The sequence below is a fragment of the Stegostoma tigrinum genome, chromosome 23, assembly GCF_030684315.1.
Source record: "Stegostoma tigrinum isolate sSteTig4 chromosome 23, sSteTig4.hap1, whole genome shotgun sequence".
In the NCBI taxonomy this organism is placed as follows: Eukaryota; Metazoa; Chordata; class Chondrichthyes; order Orectolobiformes; family Stegostomatidae; genus Stegostoma; species Stegostoma tigrinum.
The window spans coordinates 22,425,888-22,444,508 of NC_081376.1; the positions used below are offsets into that span (position 1 = coordinate 22,425,888).

An 18,621-nucleotide genomic window follows, 5' to 3' on the forward strand; every position below is an offset into this window, starting at 1 on the left:
CAAAAGCAGTTCCATTTTTCCAATTATCCTGCTGCTTCTTTTTTCATTCTCAAATATTTACGTATTTTTCAACTAACTATGAAAGAAATATTTGTATTACATTGAGAAAGTCGCTGCAGTAGAAGCACGAAGTTTGAATATTTTTTTTTTCTTGACCTTGTCTCCCAACGGCTATTCTGTTTAACCTCAGTTACTGCTGCTGGTGCCAGTGGAAATTTTTAAAAGATAGGCTGCTTGAGTGTGCTATTCTGGCTGTTTTGGAATCCTTTCCATTGTGAGTATTTACCAAGGCTTAGTTGTATTCTTGGTTGACAAGGGAGTCTTCCCAGTGTGATGACTGTGCAGCATGACCAGGCCACAGTTGGAGTAGTCTTACATCTTGCCGTGTTTCATATGCTCCCTCAGTGAGCCAAGAGAACCACCCAGAGGATAAGGGGAATTGAGCAGGCCAAATCTTAAGTAATGATCTTTTATACTACCTTTTACTACAGTAAAATCTCAAAACACTTCAGTAACTGAATCTAAGTTGACAACAAGGACATAAAGTATTGAACTAGATGGCTCAAAACCTACTTTTAACAACTTTTTGTGGAAATTAAAAAAGTTTGGGGAGAGATTTCAGGAGTTGGGGTCCACACTGTTGGTAGGTGATAAGTTTAGACAATGTGTAGGAAGCCATAGCTGAAGGAGTGTAGGGTTCGATAATATGGCAAACTACAATTCTGAAACAATGTAAAATAAAATATTTTGCTTTTGAATGCAATAACTTGCTGTGTTGAAAACTACATGTAAGCTGTAAGTGTAGTTGATATTTACTAGTGATGACCATGACACTTTGTTTTTCTTCAAGTAATGGCATGCAAGTGTAAATATTTGCTTCAGTTAATTACATTATCTGAAAAATGGCACTTCTGACAGTATACTGCTCTGTTTATATTGCACCTTTGATCATTATTCAATGAATAGCTCATTATTTTATTCTCTCCTATTCAGTTTTTCTTGTTCTTTCACATAATGCAGCATTTTGCTGGCTTGACCAGATTTTTTTTGCCATCCCAAATTGCACTTGGAAAGGTGGTGGTGAGTTGCTACATCTATGTGGTGTGGCTACCCAGAGTGTTTTTCAGGACCCTTTTGGTACCAACTAATTTCTCGGAGCCAATAAATCAAACAGTACTGACTTAAAGATGTTCCAGTCTGTGTGTTAAATTGATCTGAGTGGCTCTGTGTGGGCTATCTGTTGGGTTTTTTTGTTTTTTGTTTTTTTTTGGCAAAATTTGCCTCAGACTGAGTGGCAGCCAGACAGGTTAGAGAAACAACCTAACCTGTATCCTAAGAGATCTTTAATGAGCAAAGGAAACTGAAGTTGATCTTGCATGATCCTAACCTGCCTTACCCATTCTGTGCAGTAAGCATTACCTTAACATGCTGTATCCTCAGTAAGGATCAAAACACCATCTTAGTATGCCCCATTCTTGGTACAGACCAAACTGTCACCTGCCTTCAGGATGTAAGAAATACGGGTAGAGTAGGCCGTTAGTCCCCTCAAGCCTGCTGTGTCTCTCAGGAAGATTATTGGTTGTCTAATATAGACATATCTTCACTCTGCTGCCCCTCTCCCATAATTTTTGATCCCTTGTCAACCAACGATCTAACTAAGCCTTGAAAAATACTCGTTGGGGAGAGGATTCCAAATGTTAACAGCATTGAAATAAATTATATTATCTTACTTCTGCGTTAAATAGGTGAGCCCTTGTTTTGAAACGACACACTTAGGAAACATTATTTCAGCTTCTACCTTGCAATGTTCCTGTAGTGTTAGAAGTTTCAAAAAGATGTGTCTCATTCTTCAAAACTATAATGCATTCAAACCAACTTACACAGTCTCTCCTCATGACAAGTTCCTTTAGACCAGAAATTAGCCAAGTGAATCTTCTCTGAACTGCCTCCAAAGCGATAGTGTCCCTGCTTAAATAAAATGACCAAAACTGAGCATAACGGAGTGGTAACAACCTAATGGCATTAGCCCTAGACTATTAACCCAGAGAGACAGATGATGTTTTGAGGAACTGGGTTAGAATCTTGCCATGGTAGATCGTGCAAATTGAAATTAATAAAAATCCAGAATTGAGAGTCAATTGATGACTATGTCACTGTTTTGGCAAAACCGATTTGGGCTAATATGCTTTAGGAAAGGAAACTGCCATCCTTACTTAGTATGGCCCATGTGACTCCAGGCTCACAGCAATGTGATTGATTTTTTAACTGTCTCTTGGGGATGGGCAATAAATGTTGCCCTAACCAGCAATACCCACATCCCATTTTTTAACGTACTTACATTGATATCATACCTTTGATAAGATGACAAAGGACAGTTAAGAATGGAACAATTAAAATCAAGCCATTCCTCAGCCTACCTTAGATGAATACAGGTCTGTTGGAGAGTTACGGGATTGGCAGAGATTATAAAGATGGGCTGAACAATGCAATTGAGGATCTGTAAATAAAGATAAGATTTCTTTTAATTTAATGCTTTACTGGACCAGAAAATAGTTTAGGTCAGCAAAGACAAGGTATTAGCTAAACAGACTTGTTGCAATTAAGGACACAAACAGCAGAGATTTTGGTGAATTTAAGTTGTTGCAAGGGTAGAATGTGGGAGGCCAACCAAAAGTATGCAGGAATTGTTGAATCTAGAGGTAATGAAGGCGTGAATAAGGGTTTCAGAGGTCAAAAATTCCAAGGCTCAGACATGAGCGGGAAGAGGAATTGGGGGCAGGGAGCAAATAAAACAGATTGAGGAAAGATTGTGAAAATGTTTGAAAGTCCCATGTGGGCAAATCCAAACCCAGGCTACTCTGCCACTTAGACAAACTGTATCTCGGTTTTGAAATTATAAATTAATTTAGTATTGATTGCTAGATGTAGAAGAGAGTTTTGCTACTACCTTTAATGTGAGAAGTATTTCCTAATGTAATTTCTGAAAGTCTGCCTCCAAGTTTTCTTTCTATGCCACCAGTCCTAGAGTCTCAAACTTGCTAATCAGTTTTTCCTATTAATGTGTTTAAAACTAATACAATCAACTTTTAATTTCTACGTTTGAGTTTTTGTGTCCCCAATATTTAATAGGAGGAAATTTCTACCTGTACTTTACTGGATGTCAGTTATGGAATTTGACAAATTGGAAATACAGGAATCAACAAAGTGCTAGCAACTTAGAGCTGGACATCGTCAGCATTAGTAAGTAACCCTGTTTTCTGAAGATGCTGCTAAAAGAGAACATGTAGGCAAGAAGGGGGTGTAAATAGATTTTTGAGGGTCATCAGAGCTAATCGTGTGGAAGTGGAAGGATGCATGTAACTCACAATAGTTAGGAAAAGAACCAGGTGAATCCCAGAATGTCCGCTTGAGAGAGTAGACAGGGTTTCTATTTAAAATCGCATCTGTAAAACAGCATCTCTGTCAATGTCAGTCTGGATTATAGCTCCAGAGCCTCTAAGGTGGAGTGCACAAGCACCCGATTTAAGGCATTTAATCTAATTTTATTTTGTTTAAGGCTCTCAGGCAAGGATGTTCCCAACTGAGCAGTAACTTTGGAAGTCCTACACCCAATCAATGCCTTCAGAAGCCTGGGGCAGACTGAGATGCTTGGGTAGCTTTGAGAACGTGGAGGGATTGGGGTGGGGGTCGCAGCTCGAATCCCAGCCCTTTCCTTCCGTTGCTCAGAAACGAACCGACAGGTTGGGGGTGTCGGCTGTGATTGGTGGAAGGTGCTGTCATTCAGCGTAGTCACCAAGCAGCCGGCACGGTGCATTTAAACCGTTCTTTCCCGGCATTCAGCCGGGCCCTCGGGTTCTATTTAAATACAATTGGCCAATCAGGAGCGGCGCACGGCTTGCTAACTGTCGACGCTCCAGATTTGAATCAGAGCCCCCGAGCATCTGGCCTGGGACGGACACGGTTTGCAGCGACTTTTTAACCAGACTCGGAGAAGACCCTGCTCAACTTCGATTTGGCACTCCATTCTCCCCATTCCCCCTGTCTGCACTGTGAACCGGTCAAATAATGACCACGGTGGCCGGTAAACCGTCCGCCAAGCCGGGGTCTGCGGCCCCGTCGGTCGTCGCTCCGGTGGCCAAGGAGATCCCCGACATCCTGGTGAACCCCAAGACCATGAAGAGGTACGTGCGGGGCCGTTTCTTGGGCAAAGGGGGGTTCGCCAAGTGTTACGAGATCTCCGACATGGACACCAACGAGGTGTTCGCCGGGAAGATCGTGCCCAAGACGCTGCTGATGAAGCCGCACCAGAGGGAGAAGATGTCCATGGAGATCTCCATACACAAGAGCCTCAATCACGCCAACGTGGTGGGCTTCCACGGCTTCTTCGAGGACGATGACTTCGTCTACGTTGTCCTGGAGCTATGCAGGCGGAGGGTGAGTGCCTCGGGTTGAGGAGTGGGGGGGAGAATTGACGGGAGCTGCTGGCACCGGTTTATACTGACCGCCGCGTCCCCCACCCCCTCTCTTCCCCCCGGGATCGACGGTTGTAAGCGGAGGAAGGGAAGAGCTGCGGGACAAAGGATCCCGGTGAATGGAGCCGAGTCGGAGCGTTCTCCCATTGGAACCAACTGTAACAATTTGGGGCTGGGGGAGGGTCTCACCCATAAGTGGCACCGATCAGGTGGGGGAACTGGACACTGTCAGACCGGGTACAGCAGCTCAGGGCCCTGGGCCTGGGCAGCGCTCAGCCTGTCCGTTCTCTTCCCCCCCCCCCCCCCCATCCAGGTTGAAGGGCTGCCCGCTGCTGTCTTTTTTAGTTGAAATGGGGTTTGTATTTAAAATTGCGGCAGCTCGGAGCCGGTTGGCTGGCGGGTGCCTCGTATTAAAGAAGGCGGAGCTTCGGCCTTGCGAGCCAGAAGGAGCAGCCCCTGGTTGGTCTGATCCTGTTTCGTGCTATTCCCATCTCCACTCCTCACTCTGTTTAATTCCTCAAATGGTTCGGTAAAGCCACAGTTGCTACCCTAAGTCTAGCTGGTGATTCTCCTCTCCTCTGTCAGCTGGCACTGCCTTGTGTTACTGATCGGCTGCGGCCAAAAGTTCAATACTGTTTTTTTCTTTAATTTTGTTTATAAAGTGAACTGGTTTTCTTTTAATACCGATCACAAGTTAATTGTCACATTCAGTCTTTACTAGAATTGCACAAGAGGCGGAAGGCTGTCACTGAGCCCGAGGCCCGGTATTACCTGAAGCAAGTCATCCTGGGCAGCCAATATCTGCACGATAACAACGTTATTCATCGAGATCTCAAGCTTGGCAATCTTTTCCTCAATGATGATATGGAAGTGAAAATAGGTAAAGCATGATAAGAGATAATGGGAACTGCAGATGCTGGAGAATCCAAGATAACAAAGTGTGGAGCTGGATGAACACAGCAGGCCAAGCAGCATCTCAGGAGCGCAAAAGCTGACGTTTCGTGCCTAGAACCTTGAAGGGTCTAGGCACGAAACGTCAGCTTTTGTGCTCCTGAGATGCTGCTTGGCCTGCTGTGTTCATTGTTAAATAGGTAAAGCATTGCAGTCGGTTGTCGATAGTCTTTAGCCAGTTCATGAAGCCAACAGTCACTTAGTCATAGAGCTGTACAGCACGGAAGCAGACCGTTCGGTCCAACCCAGCCATGCCAACCAGATATCGTAAATAGGTCTAGTCCCATTTGGCAATATCTCTCTAAACCCTTCCTATTCATACACCCAACCAGATGCCTTTGAAATGCTGTAATTATGACGGCCTCCACTACTACTGCTGGCAGCTCATTCCATACACACATCACCTTCTGTGTGGAAAAAAAGTTGCCCCATAGGTCCCTTTTTAAATCTTTCCCCTCTCACCATAAACCTATGCCTTCCAATCTAGGACTCCTATACCTTGCGGGGGGGAAGACCTTGGCGATTCACTATATCTGTGCCCCTCATGATTTTATAAATCTCCTATAAGGTCATTCCTCAGGTTCCAATGTCCAGGTTGGGGGATGAAAACTCCAGTCCATTCAGCCTCTTCCTCTAGCTCAAACCCTCTGAACCCAACAACATTCTTGTAAATCTTTTCTGAACGATCCCTTTCCTCTATCACGGAGACCAGTATTCCAACAGTGGCCTCACCAATATCCTGTACAGCCGCAACATGACCTTCCCAACTCCGATATTCATTGCACTGACTGATAAGGCAAGTGTACCAAACTCTACCTTCGCTACCTGGTTTACCTGCAACTCCACCTTCTATGCTATGAGCCTTCAACCCAAGGCCTCTCTGTTTGGCAATACTCTCAAAAGGGCTTTACCATTAGGTGTACAACTGACCTGCCCTGATTTGCCTTACCAGCACCAGCACCTCACATTTATTTATCCAAATTAAACCTCTACTGCAACTCCTCAGCTGATCTGATGGAGACACTTAGTTTTGCAACAGAAGTGCATCGTATGAAACTAGAATCCCTACAGTGAGGAAATGGGCCATTTGACCCAACAGGTCCACACTGACCCTTCAGAAAGTATCCCACCCAAAGCCATTTGCCTACCCTATCCCTGTAACCCTGCATTTCCCCCGTGCATGTTAGGTAGTTTGACCATCTTTGGACTGTGGGCGGAAACCAGAGCACGCAGAGGAAACTTGCACAGACACTGGGCGAATGTGCAAACTCCACACAGACTGAAAGTGGCATTGAACCCAGGCCCCTGGTGCTGTGAGGAAGCAGAGCTGACCACTGAGCTACTATGCTGCCCTGTGCGTCTTCATTTTAACAGAAGATGAATAGAGAAGTTGAGCAGTTAAACGCTAGCTTAATTTTTCTAGATTATTGTATCCCATTCCTGACTATAAAACTCAAGAGCTGGCCCAAACCTCCCTGGATTTGTTGGTGGTTTTGCATGTACATGGTTCTAGAATAGGCAATCCCAATCTAGCAAAAGGGTCATCTGGGCTGTGGATATTGCCAATAGTGTTTAAAGGAAGCTCTGTGCAAGCATGGTAAACCAGAGTGCATGAGTATGGCACAGACAGGGAGATGTTATTGTGCATTTGATGCGAATGAACCGGACAGTATGTGGTTTGGATCTGGAAGGTCCAGCTTGATAGTGTCAAAGAACAAAGAAAGCTACAGCACAGGAACCGGCCCTCCAAGCCTGTGCCGATCAAGATCCTCTGTCAACTGTCATCTATTTTCTAATGGTCTGCGTCCATTTGCTCCCCGCCCATCCATGTACCTGTCCAAATGTATCTTAAAAGACCCTAACGTGTCTGCGTCTACCACCTCCGCTGGCAACGTGTTCCAGGCACCCACCACCCTCTCTGTAAAGAACTTTCCATGCATATTTCCCTTAAACTTTCCTCCTCTCACTTTGAACCCATGACCCCTATTAATTGAGTCTCCCACTCTGGGGGGGGGGGGGGGGGGGGGAGAGGAGAGGAGAGAAGCTTTTTGCTATCCACCCTGTCTATACCCCTCATGATTTTGTAGACCTGAATCAGGTCCCCGCTCAATCTCTGTCTTTCTAATGAAAATAATCCTAATCTACTCAACCTCTCTTCATAGCTAGCACCCTCCATACCAGGCAACATCCTGGTAAACCTCCTCTGCATCCTCTCCAAAGTATCCACGTCCTTTTGGTAATGTGCACACACTACTCCAAATGTGGCCGAACCAAAGTCCTATACAACTGCAACATGACTTGCCAACTCTTGTACTCAGTACTCTGCCCAATGAAAGAAAGCATGCCGTATGCCTTTTTGACCACCTTATTGACCTGCGTTGTCACCTTCAGGGAACAATGGACCTGAACACCCAGATCTCTCTGTTCATCAATTTTCCCTAGGACTTTTCCATTTACTGTATAGTTCGCCCTTGAATTTGATCTTCCAAAATGCATCACCTCGCATTTGCCTGGATTGAACTCTATCTGCCCAACTTTCCAGTCTATTTATATTCTGCTGTAATCACTGACAGTCCCCTTCACTATCAGCTACTCCACCAATCTTGGTGTCATCAGCAAACTTGCTGATCAGACCACGTACACCTTCTCCAGATCATTTACGTATATCACAAACAACAGTGGTCCCAGTACAGATACCTGTGAAACGCCACTGGTCACAGGTCTCCAATTTGAGAAACTCCCTTCTACTACTACCCTCTGTCTCCTGTTGCCTAGCCAGTTTTTTTATCCATCTAGCTAGTACACCCTGGACCCCATGTGATTTCACTTTCTCCATCAGCCTGCCATGGGGAACCTTATCAAACGCCTTACTGAAGTCCATGTATATGACATCAACAGCCTTTCCGTCATCAATCAACTTTGTCACGTCCTCAAAGAATTCTACTAAGTTGGTAAGACATGACCTTCCCTGCACAAAACCATGTTGCCTATCACTGATAAGCCCATTTTCTTCCAAATGGGAATAGATCCTATCCCTCACTATCTTCTCCAGTAGCTTCCCAACCACTGATGTCAGGCTCACTGGTCGATAATTACCTTAGACAGAGGATCTTGATTGGCGCTGGCTTGGAGGGCCGAAGGGCCTGTTCCTGTGCTGTAGGTTTCTTTGTTCTTTGTACCTGGATTATCCTTGCTGGCCTTCTTAAACAAGGGGACAACATTAGCAAGTCTCCAGTCCTCTGGGACCTCACCCGAGTCTAAGGACACTGCAAAGATATCTGTTAAGGCCCTGGCTATTTCCTCTCTCGCTTCCCTCAGTACCCTGGGATAGATCCCATCCGGACCTGGGGACTTGTCCACCCTAATGTCTTTTAGGATACCTAACACTTCCTCCTTCCTTATGTCAACTTGACCTAGAGTAAGCAAACATCTATCCCTAACCTCAACATCCGTCATTTCCCTCTCGTTGGTGAATACCGATGCAAAGTACTCGTTAAGAATGTCACCCATTTTCTCTGAATCAGCACATAACTTTCCTTTTTTGCCCTTAAGTGGGTCAATCCTTCCTCTAGTTACCCTCTTGTTCTTTATATGTGAATAAAAGGCTTTGGGATTTTCCTTAACCATGTTTGCCAGCAATATCTCATGTCCTCTCTTAGCCCTCTTAATCCCTTTTTTTCAGATTCGCTCTACATTCCTGATATTCTTACAAAGCTTCATCTGTCTTCAGTTGCCTAGACCCCATGTATGCTTCCCTTTTTCCTCTTGGCTAGTCTCACAATTTCACCTGTCATCCATGGTTCCCTAATCTTGCCATTTCTATTCCTAATTTTCACAGGAACATGTCTCTCCTGCACGCTAATCAACCTCTCCTTAAAAGCCTCCCACGTATCAAATGTGGATTTACCTTCAAACAGTGTCAGTGGATTCTAATTTGGTCTTTTTTTTTTCTGATTGTATCCCTTTTGTAATCCCAAAAAAAATTGGATGATTGCCTAAGAAAATAAGGCCTATGATGCAAACATGGAGTTGCTGCATCTGGAAATTGGCACTTAAGTATCAGGTCAAATTGAGCTGCGATGTAACCAGTCTATGATTGAGAATAATCACTGGCCTGCATGTGGATTGTTTTGAAGGTGACTTTGGTCTAGCCACGACCGTACAGTATGAAGGAGAACGCAAAAAGACCTTATGTGGGACCCCCAACTACATTGCCCCAGAAGTAATTGGCAAGAAAGGGCATAGTTTTGAAGTTGATGTTTGGTCTCTGGGCTGTATTATGTGAGTATTTCATCATCTGCTGTTGGGTCATTTTTAATTTTAAAAAATGTATTGCATCTTACTTGTCACTTTTTTAACTCCTTGTTTTCTCCACCACCACTTAAAGGTACACACTACTTGTGGGGAAACCTCCATTTGAAACATCCTGTCTGAAAGAGACCTACCTGAGGATAAAGAAAAATGAATATAATATTCCCAAGGTGTGTGCATTTTGCTACTATTATGGGGAAATTGCTTCAAAAATATCTGCAACATGAAAGCTCTTGTGTGAAATAAGGTTGATGCACACTAACATGGATGGGAATCTTGTTTTCTTTGATTGTAACCCCCACTCTCAGGCATACCTTTTTTAATTTAAGCGATTTAAATTGAAAGAAAAATGAGTAACTGGCCACTTCAATGACTGTTTCAATAATGAGTACGGCAGCTTTATGAAATTCTGTGCACGTAACACAGATTTATAGGCAGATGGGATAGTATCCTCTTGAATTCTAAAGATCTGTCCAACATTTTTCACAACCACGCTGCCTTCTGCCTAAAAAAGGAACAGTTCTGTTTTCTTCAATATTCTTCATTTAACTAATTAGCACTGGCCTCACTGTATTGGTCCCTCTTCATGTCCAAGCATCTGCTTGTCTTTGTGCATGATGCATTTTAAGTGCTAAAGCAGCTACAGTGATCTTGAAATGATAACCTGCAATTAACTTCAGTGTATTGAAGGAAGCAACTCCACAAATATCCCCATCCACGCTGATAAGAGAGATGGATTTAGTCACCCAGACACTACTAAAAATATGCCACTGATTATTACACAAAGTGGATGAGGTGAACAGCATACATTTTGAAGAGAAAGCCACACAGGCAAGTGGGGGGGTGCACAAACGTTTGTGGCATTTCAAATGTGAAGAGGTTGGTCTGGATGGATTTAATGGTCTGTTTCAGTTCTATAAATTCCATATTGCTTTTGAAACTATTAACTGCTCTAATTCCTTTTCTAGCACATTAATCCCGTGGCCGCCAACCTCATACAGAGGATGCTTCGGTCAGATCCAAGTGCACGGCCCAGCATCCATGAGCTGTTGAATGATGAGTTCTTTACATCTGGCTACCTGCCTGTACGTTTGCCCACAACTTGCTTGACTATGGCTCCCCGATTTTCTCTGGCTCCTGGTGGGATTGATTCCAGTATGAGACGGCCACTCGCTGAACTCAACAAAGGTATCATGTGTTGAATGTTGCTGGTCCTTGACTTTTGGTATGTATGTAGCGTTGTGTGAAGTAGGAATCTGAGTGTAGAGGAAGAAGGATATAAATAGATTGGACAGATAAATGGCAGATGGAATTTAACCACGAAAAGTATAAGGTGATATACATTTGGAAGAAGTAAGAAGACAAGGGAGTACTCAATGAATGGCAGGGCACCAGGAAGCTCGGAGGAATAGAAAATTCTTGGTGCTTGTCCACAGATCCCTGCAGCCAGTAGGACAAGTTAATAGGGTAGTTAAGGCATACAGGACCCCTGCCTTTATCATTCATAGCATAGTTTATAACAGCAGGAAAGTTACATTAGAACCATACAGGACTTTGGTTAGGCCACAGCTGGAGTAATGTGTACACTTCTGGTCACCATTGTACGGAAAGATGTGAGATTCACCAAGATGTTGCTTGTTGTGGAGCATCTTCTTTATGAAGAGTGGCTACATAAGCTCCAGTTATTTTTCTTTTGGGGTGGAAATGACTGAGAATGGACCTGATTGAAGTTGTTAGATTTAGGGACATGAACAGACATGAAACTACGAGCTGCAGCCAGCAATCACAACACTAACAGCTGGGGAAAATGCTGGATCTGTTAGTAATGAAGTCTTTGAAAATCAGTCAAAAAGTAAATTATATTTTTACAAAGAAAATCAGCAGTATTTTGAAATTGTAATGAGCATGGTAAATACAGGATATAGTATCAATTATCATAGCCTTTTGTGATGCTTTAAATTTATTACAAGGTAAGTGTTCACAGATGGGGCAGTAGAAATATTTGGATTGGTTAATGTGCAGTAGGGATAAATAAACTACTTGACAGACTGACTATTACAAGAATCAATAAATAGCTATTTACAATCTGTAATATTTTGGGTGAAAGGACAGAAATGTATGTCAGCTTTCAGATCATCAACACTAGAATGAAATGTAAGCTATAAGAATGATAGGCTGTAAAGACTTTCACGCATGAAATGATTGGGCAACAAGGTTAACAGAATAGATGGTGCAGAATTATGAATTGTAGCCAACTTGTAATAACACACAATTCCGCCACCAGTGACCATGAAATAAGTCATCCACAGTTGTGCAAGATGTAAAAGTCCAAATGGAAGGAATCTGTAGTGATACTGTTCCTTGATATTGAAGTGAGCCCAGTGGTGAGCACTGGAGCCTTGCAGCGCTAGGGACCCAGATTTGATTCCAGCCTCTGGTAACTGTCTCTGTGGAGTATGCACGTTCTCCCTGTGTCTACGTGGGTTTCTTCTGGGTGTTTCCTCCCACAGTCCAAAGATGTGCAGGCTAGGTGGATTGGCCATGCAAAATTGCCTGTAGTGTTCAAGGGTGTGTGGCTTATAGGGGGATGGGTGTGGGTGGGATGCTCCAAGGGGTGGTGTGGACTTGTTGGGCCGAAGGGCCTGTTTCCACACTATGGAATCTAATTTAAAGGTGTGCGGGTTAGACTGTTTGTGATAAATTGCCTGTAGAGTCAGGGATGTGCAGGCTAGGTGGTCAGTTTTCAATCATGGGAAATGTCGGGTTGCAGGAATAGGGTAGCAGGGTGGGTCTGCTTGGGATGCTGTTTGGAAGGTTGGTGGGGACTCTGTTGGCCGAATGGCCTGCTTAAAGACTGTAGGGATTCTATGATTACTGTCTGATGACTTTACTTTGTTCATGATATCACCACTGAGTCCAGTTACTCTATCTGTAGGATGGTATGTTGGTTGTTGATATTTGACTGAAACTTCTGCACAACGAACATTATAACTCTCTCTGACTGAAAAGGCATTGGGAACAATTGTGTTAATATATTTTAAAATATACAAACTACACTTCACTATTTGATTCTCTGGTTCCATTCTATCATGGCTTGTGTTTTTAAAAAGCTTTCTGGAGCAAGTTACTTCACAGGCAAGCAACTCTAGTAGTTAATAGGATAGGGTCAAAACTTTGTTGGAAATTTCTTTTCATGGCTTTTATTTCTATTGAACACACATACATACTAGAATTCACAAATGTTTTGTTTAGAGTGAGATGTTTTTAAGTGCAGCACTGTTTTATGTTTTTTTTTGTTTAAAACTGCGTGCCGGTGTCTCCACTACATTTTTCATAATTCAGCAACAAGGCAAAGCTGTACTTTGATTTTTAAAAGCCTCAGTGTTAAATGAACGCGCTGAGATTGACACTGCATTCACATGTGATGAAAGTGCTCCATGCAACTATTGTAGCACAAATCAGCAGCCGTTCAGGGAAAGCATCACCAGAATTTTGAAGATGCTATGACTTAATGATAGTCCAGTGAGTAATTGTTTCTTATCCCAAGCTGTAGAACTGCATTCTGATTACATCAATGATCACATTGTAATCTTAAAAAGGGGTTTGAAAGTGCTTTTTAACAAAAGGCCAAGTTTGAGGACATATAAGTTTCTGCCTCTTGAATTCATCTGCAATTTGCCAGCATCATAATTCTGATCTTATCAGGGAGGTCTGTTGGTGATTCACTTCCCCTAATTGTTTGTTTGAGATTCTAAGTCATGTCTTTGAGTTATTGATCCTTCTAATGTTAATCCAATAGATGTTCCAGCTGGTGACAGACCAGGCAAGTCAGAAGATGATGGAGTAGCAAGGTAAATAATGCCCTTTTGAATTTGTGTTTTGCCTTCTGAATTGATTGTTTCATGGAAGTCAGAGGAAGTTTTAATTATGACAAGGAGATTCAGATTTTTTTTAAACAATGCTTTGGACCTGTTGTATTTCAATATTGTGATGGAAATATCAGTTAGATTTTTAAATTCACTCATAGAATGTGGGCATTATTGTCTGGGCCAGCACTTCTTGCCTGACCTTGGCTCTCTCAGTAAGTGGTAGCGGGCTGCTGCTGCTGAGAATAGCTTCAGTCTATGGACTACAGTAGATTTGCAGTGGTGTATTTCCAGAATTTTGTCATTTTTTCACTGGCATTGGGCCGATGTGTTTAAGTCAAGATAGGAGTGACTTGGAGAAGAAATAGTAGGTGATGGTGTTCTCCAGTTTCTACTGCTCTTGACCTTCTAGGTGGAAGTGGTCATAAATTTGGATGGTGTTGTCTAAGAATCTTTGGATTTCTACAGTGCATCTCGCCAGGTGGCACACAGCTGCTACTGCGAATTGGGGTGATAGTTGATGTTTTGGGGTATCTATCAAACAGACTACATTGTTCTGGATGGTGTCGAGCTTCTTGTGTTTTTGGAAATGCGCTCATCCAGGCACATGGGGAGTATGTCATCATGCTACTGTCTTGCAGATGATGGACAGGCTTTGTGGGTACAATGAGTTGCTCACTGCAGGAGTGCTATTTCAGTTCCATTTGTGGTCACTGTAAACCCTCAATGATAGCCAATGGGTGATGGTTAAACCATCTATTATTGGAGATGGTCACTGCTTGGTATGATTGATACTTGCCCTCTTATCAGCCCAGGTTCATTGTCAACCTAACCTATGGACTTGCTCCTATACCACTCATGCTACCTATATCCTGCTCAAATATAGGAAGGGAGTTGAATGAAGGCTTAAAATGGTACTTCCAAATAACAACTTGCAATACTTTACAAATATCCTGAATGTGGGTCACAGCTACTGTACTGGTCTAATCAAACCATAAGATTTGATCAAGAAAATCTCTGTTTTATATGGTGACATATGCTTATTGTGACTTAGATTAAATAGCAAACAGCTGTGCAGTGTGATTGCTTGTCTTCAAGCTTTGTTTGTTTATTGTGCAAGATGTTGAGAACCTCTCCCTAATTGTCCTTGAACTGATTTTTCAGGGTTGTTTAACAGTCAATCATGTTTGAGTCGAGAGTCACATATCAGCCAGCCAGACTGAGTGAGAGAGAGGAAAGCCGATTTCCTTCCCTAAACAATATCAGTGAACTAGATGGACTTTTTTATAACCGTTGCTAGTAATGGTGACTGTGTTAAACTGAAGAGTAGCTTTAAGAACATTAGTTTTTAACCAAACAAATTTATTTTCTACAGGGATGTTGGGGAATGCAGTGATTTCTACCTCTCTGATCTATTGCAACAGTTAAGTAGTGTAGTAGCAGCAAGGCCAGCTGACAAAGCAGTCATCAGACAAGGTATGGAAACTGCTTTCTCAGTGGTAGCTCTTGAAAATTGTTTATTTTCTAATGCAATTTGGGCCTCCTTTTGACCTGGCGTAATGGAGAAAGATTAGTCTGAACAATTAATCTCTCCATTAAATGGCAATGGAACAGTGGAATGATGTCATATTGTTAACTTTTTGTTTCTTTCTGAAAATACTGCCTATTAGTTTAACAAATTACTTAAATTGCTAGATCCATTAAACTAATCACTACTTTTGTGGATGAGTAATCTTAATATAAGGAGGAGGTTTTGTCTTGCAGTTATTAGTGTCACTGCCTCTGAGCTGGTAGCTCCATTCCTGTAAAACTCTAGGACTTGATGGTCCTGCAAGCTTTCTTCATAATTGATTGTATTCCCCACACGATCAACTAGTAAAGCTTGCCAGTGTGCCTCAGACAGGTGGTATAGGCAAGAAACTCCCCAGTCAGCAATAACTTATGTGGTGTGGTACTCCTCAAACTGACTTCTCCTGACCTGTTTCAGGATAAAAGTAGTTAAGAAAACTGGCAAGTGCTTTATCTACCTCCAGAGCTATTGGGAGAACCAAATAAAGAATTGTTCTCCTATTGAAAAAGCTTCTTTGAAGAAAAACAAACAACTTTTTAAAATAAAGTTGGGGTATTTCAATGTGTCGACCCTACCACTAGAAGAACTTTTAATTTCCCCCTCTCCATCTTTGTTTGTCTGAGTTTTCTCAATTAAACTTGTTTGTATGCATGTGCGATTTACCAATTTTCCTTTTTCTCTTTCCCCACCACAGAGGAGGCTGAAGACCCAGCCTGTATACCAATCTTCTGGGTCAGTAAATGGGTGGATTATTCAGATAAATATGGTTTAGGTAAGTACCAGTCTGAACAGTACTGTTCAGACAACTTGTGAAATGCACTACGCTTGCAATAATTTATCTGCTTGATGTGTAGTTAACAAATTCCAATATCAAGAGAAACTTCTTGCAATCAGTGAAATGTTGGATTTTGCGTCAAGTAGGCCATATCCATCCTGTACTTTTGTCTGATCTGGATGGCTAAGTGGAGAAACAGATATTGCCATACTGGTTCAGGACTTGTTTGTATTTTTTTTGTTTGTTTGTAGATGGCTTTCTTTTTTTTATTGGTGTCTCATGGTGTGTAATATTCGATGACAATTTTCTTCCTGGTCAGATACTGTATCTTAAGTGGGTGTACAGTAGCCTCTATATTCTGTTCATTTACCTTGTGGCAGTACACTGACCCAAAATTAAATCATTCTCTAGGTTATCAGTTATGTGACAACAGTGTTGGTGTACTCTTCAATGATTCCACTCGTTTAATCATGTACAATGATGGGGAGAGTCTTCAATACATTGAGCGTGACATGACTGAGACTTACCTGAACTTTCGCTCCTACCCTCCCAGCCTAAGTAAAAAGGTGAGTACCAGAGAAGCACTGGCAGGATTTATTAGTCATCAACAGATAGTTCTGGTGATTTGGACTCAAGACCCTGGTCTGCCTTGTTATTCATAAGCATTGGAGAAATCCCAGAAATCTCATCCACTTTGGTGTGCACAAGTGGTCTATCATCTGTTAAATGCACATATTTAATGTACCAAGGAGGAAACTTTAGCTTGGTAGAATCACTCCCACCTTTATCAGGAGGAACAGTTTTGAACTCCTAACCCAGATATTCCTCTGGCATGGAGATGAGTTGCAGCTCTGAATTGTCACTTGATATTCAGCGAGATATTGCTGTGTAAATGCAACACTCTGTTCTTAAAAATCGTCAGATCCTGTCAGAAGAATAAGTCTTCCTGCAGTAAACAAGTAATCTACCAACAATCCATGTGGTTCCAGCCTGAGGTATAATTGTTAGGTCTGTGAGATTATTAGTCAGCCTGGACATCCTCCCATTAGGATTAATGTGATTTGATTTCAGGATGGGTTCAGGGATCAGCAAAATCAGGGTTACCACTTCACTGGTTCCTGCTAAAATTGAAAAGGATTGAGCTTTGACAATTGAATTGTGGTCATCTGGACTCTGCCTCCTCTAAAGTATGAGGATGGTGGGTGCCTGTCCAACTTCTGTTTTCTCAGAATGGTAATAGTTCACCTGAACTGGATGACAACTTCTCTGACCTGCCCCAAAACAGTCATGAAAGTGAAAATGTTGAAGGGAGTGTTAGTGGGAGTGTTGTTCATTGGGTCCTCTACTTGCAGGCAACTCTATTGAAATACTTCCGTAACTACATGAGTGAGCACTTGTTGAAGGCGGGGGCCAACATCACTCCCCGGGAAGGTGACGAATTGGCACGGCTTCCGTTCCTGCGGATCTGGTTCAGGACTCGCAGTGCAATTGTGTTGCACCTCAGCAATGGCACTGTTCAGATCAACTTCTTTCAGGTGAGCACCTCTTTAAATCACCATTTAGAAGTTACTTTTGGTGGATCAATGCAATGCAGAAATTTTAACTTTTTTTCAGGACCACACCAAAATCATCCTGTGCCCACTAATGAATGCTGTGACCTATATTGATGAGAAACGAGAATTTCATACATTCAAGCTGAGTATGATTGAGGAGCATGGCTGCTGTAAGGAGCTGGCAAGTCGACTGCGTTATGCACGCACAATGGTGGAGAAGCTGCTCACCACAAAAACTATGGGAACACGGGTCAAACACGCAGCATGAAGACTGGCGCTTCTGTCTGGCTGACCTATGTCTGCCCTCATTGGACCAAGTCTTTGCTATTTTAGGGCACAAAATGTTTGTGTAAATATATCCCTCTTTTTGTACAGCTCGGTTTTCTTTTGTATTAAAACACTTTTTTTGAAGTAAACATGTGAACAATGTGTTTTGAATCGAGTTGGAAGAGGGAAGAAACATGGTGACTCTCCATTATGTGTAGTGACTCGCAGATGAGATCATGTAAATTTAAGCTGTACATTGTGCGCCACCAAGCTTGCTTTTACACTCCTCTTTGCAGGTGTCTAGTTGTTCTACATTTTATACTCAATGTCAATAGCACTTTACAACCTTGATCTACTGCTTCTCAGGCAACAACTATCTTGCACTTTGTATTTTCTTGCACCAACCTCTCCCTGGTCAGATTGGAGATAAGGAACTCTAGTGGTTGGAGGAAAACATTGTATGTTGGTGTTTTAACAATAGGAAATGCAGTGACTGATTTCCAATGGGCATGTAATTTTGTTTAGTTGAAAAACTGAAATGAGAATCTTGATGAATATATTTTGCTAAACCTTTTGGCCCTATATATCCAATGAAACCTATCCTGAGTACAGCTGAATACATTTTTAGGAACAACTACCTGTACAGCTATTAACACTGGTCTCTCTGTTTAATGGGAGAACATTTTGTACTTGATTACAATTTTTTAACATAACATATTAAAGAAATAAATCTGTTCTTGAATAATTTTTGTAGTGTTTGATTTAAAGATAAAATAGAGGAAAAAGACAGTACATTCATACCCCAACATATTTTGGGGTATCCTCTACTAGCTGCATGGCCAGTACTTGTTGAAAG

The 18,621-nt window shown here is 42.3% G+C and overlaps 1 protein-coding gene across 1 annotated transcript; it reads left to right on the top strand.

The window, feature by feature from the left end:
- The first annotated feature begins 3,895 nt into the window (after positions 1-3,895).
- On the top strand, positions 3,896-18,510 carry plk1 (polo-like kinase 1 (Drosophila)). The gene is made up of 11 exons (XM_048551675.2): positions 3,896-4,434; positions 5,184-5,352; positions 9,560-9,704; positions 9,811-9,904; positions 10,703-10,922; positions 13,534-13,585; positions 14,976-15,076; positions 15,865-15,942; positions 16,357-16,511; positions 17,298-17,480; positions 17,560-18,510. The coding sequence occupies exons 1-11, from the start codon at positions 4,066-4,068 to the stop codon at positions 17,764-17,766; spliced, it is 1,773 nt and encodes a 590-aa protein (XP_048407632.1). The 5' UTR covers positions 3,896-4,065; the 3' UTR covers positions 17,767-18,510.
- The last annotated feature ends 111 nt before the right edge of the window (positions 18,511-18,621 follow it).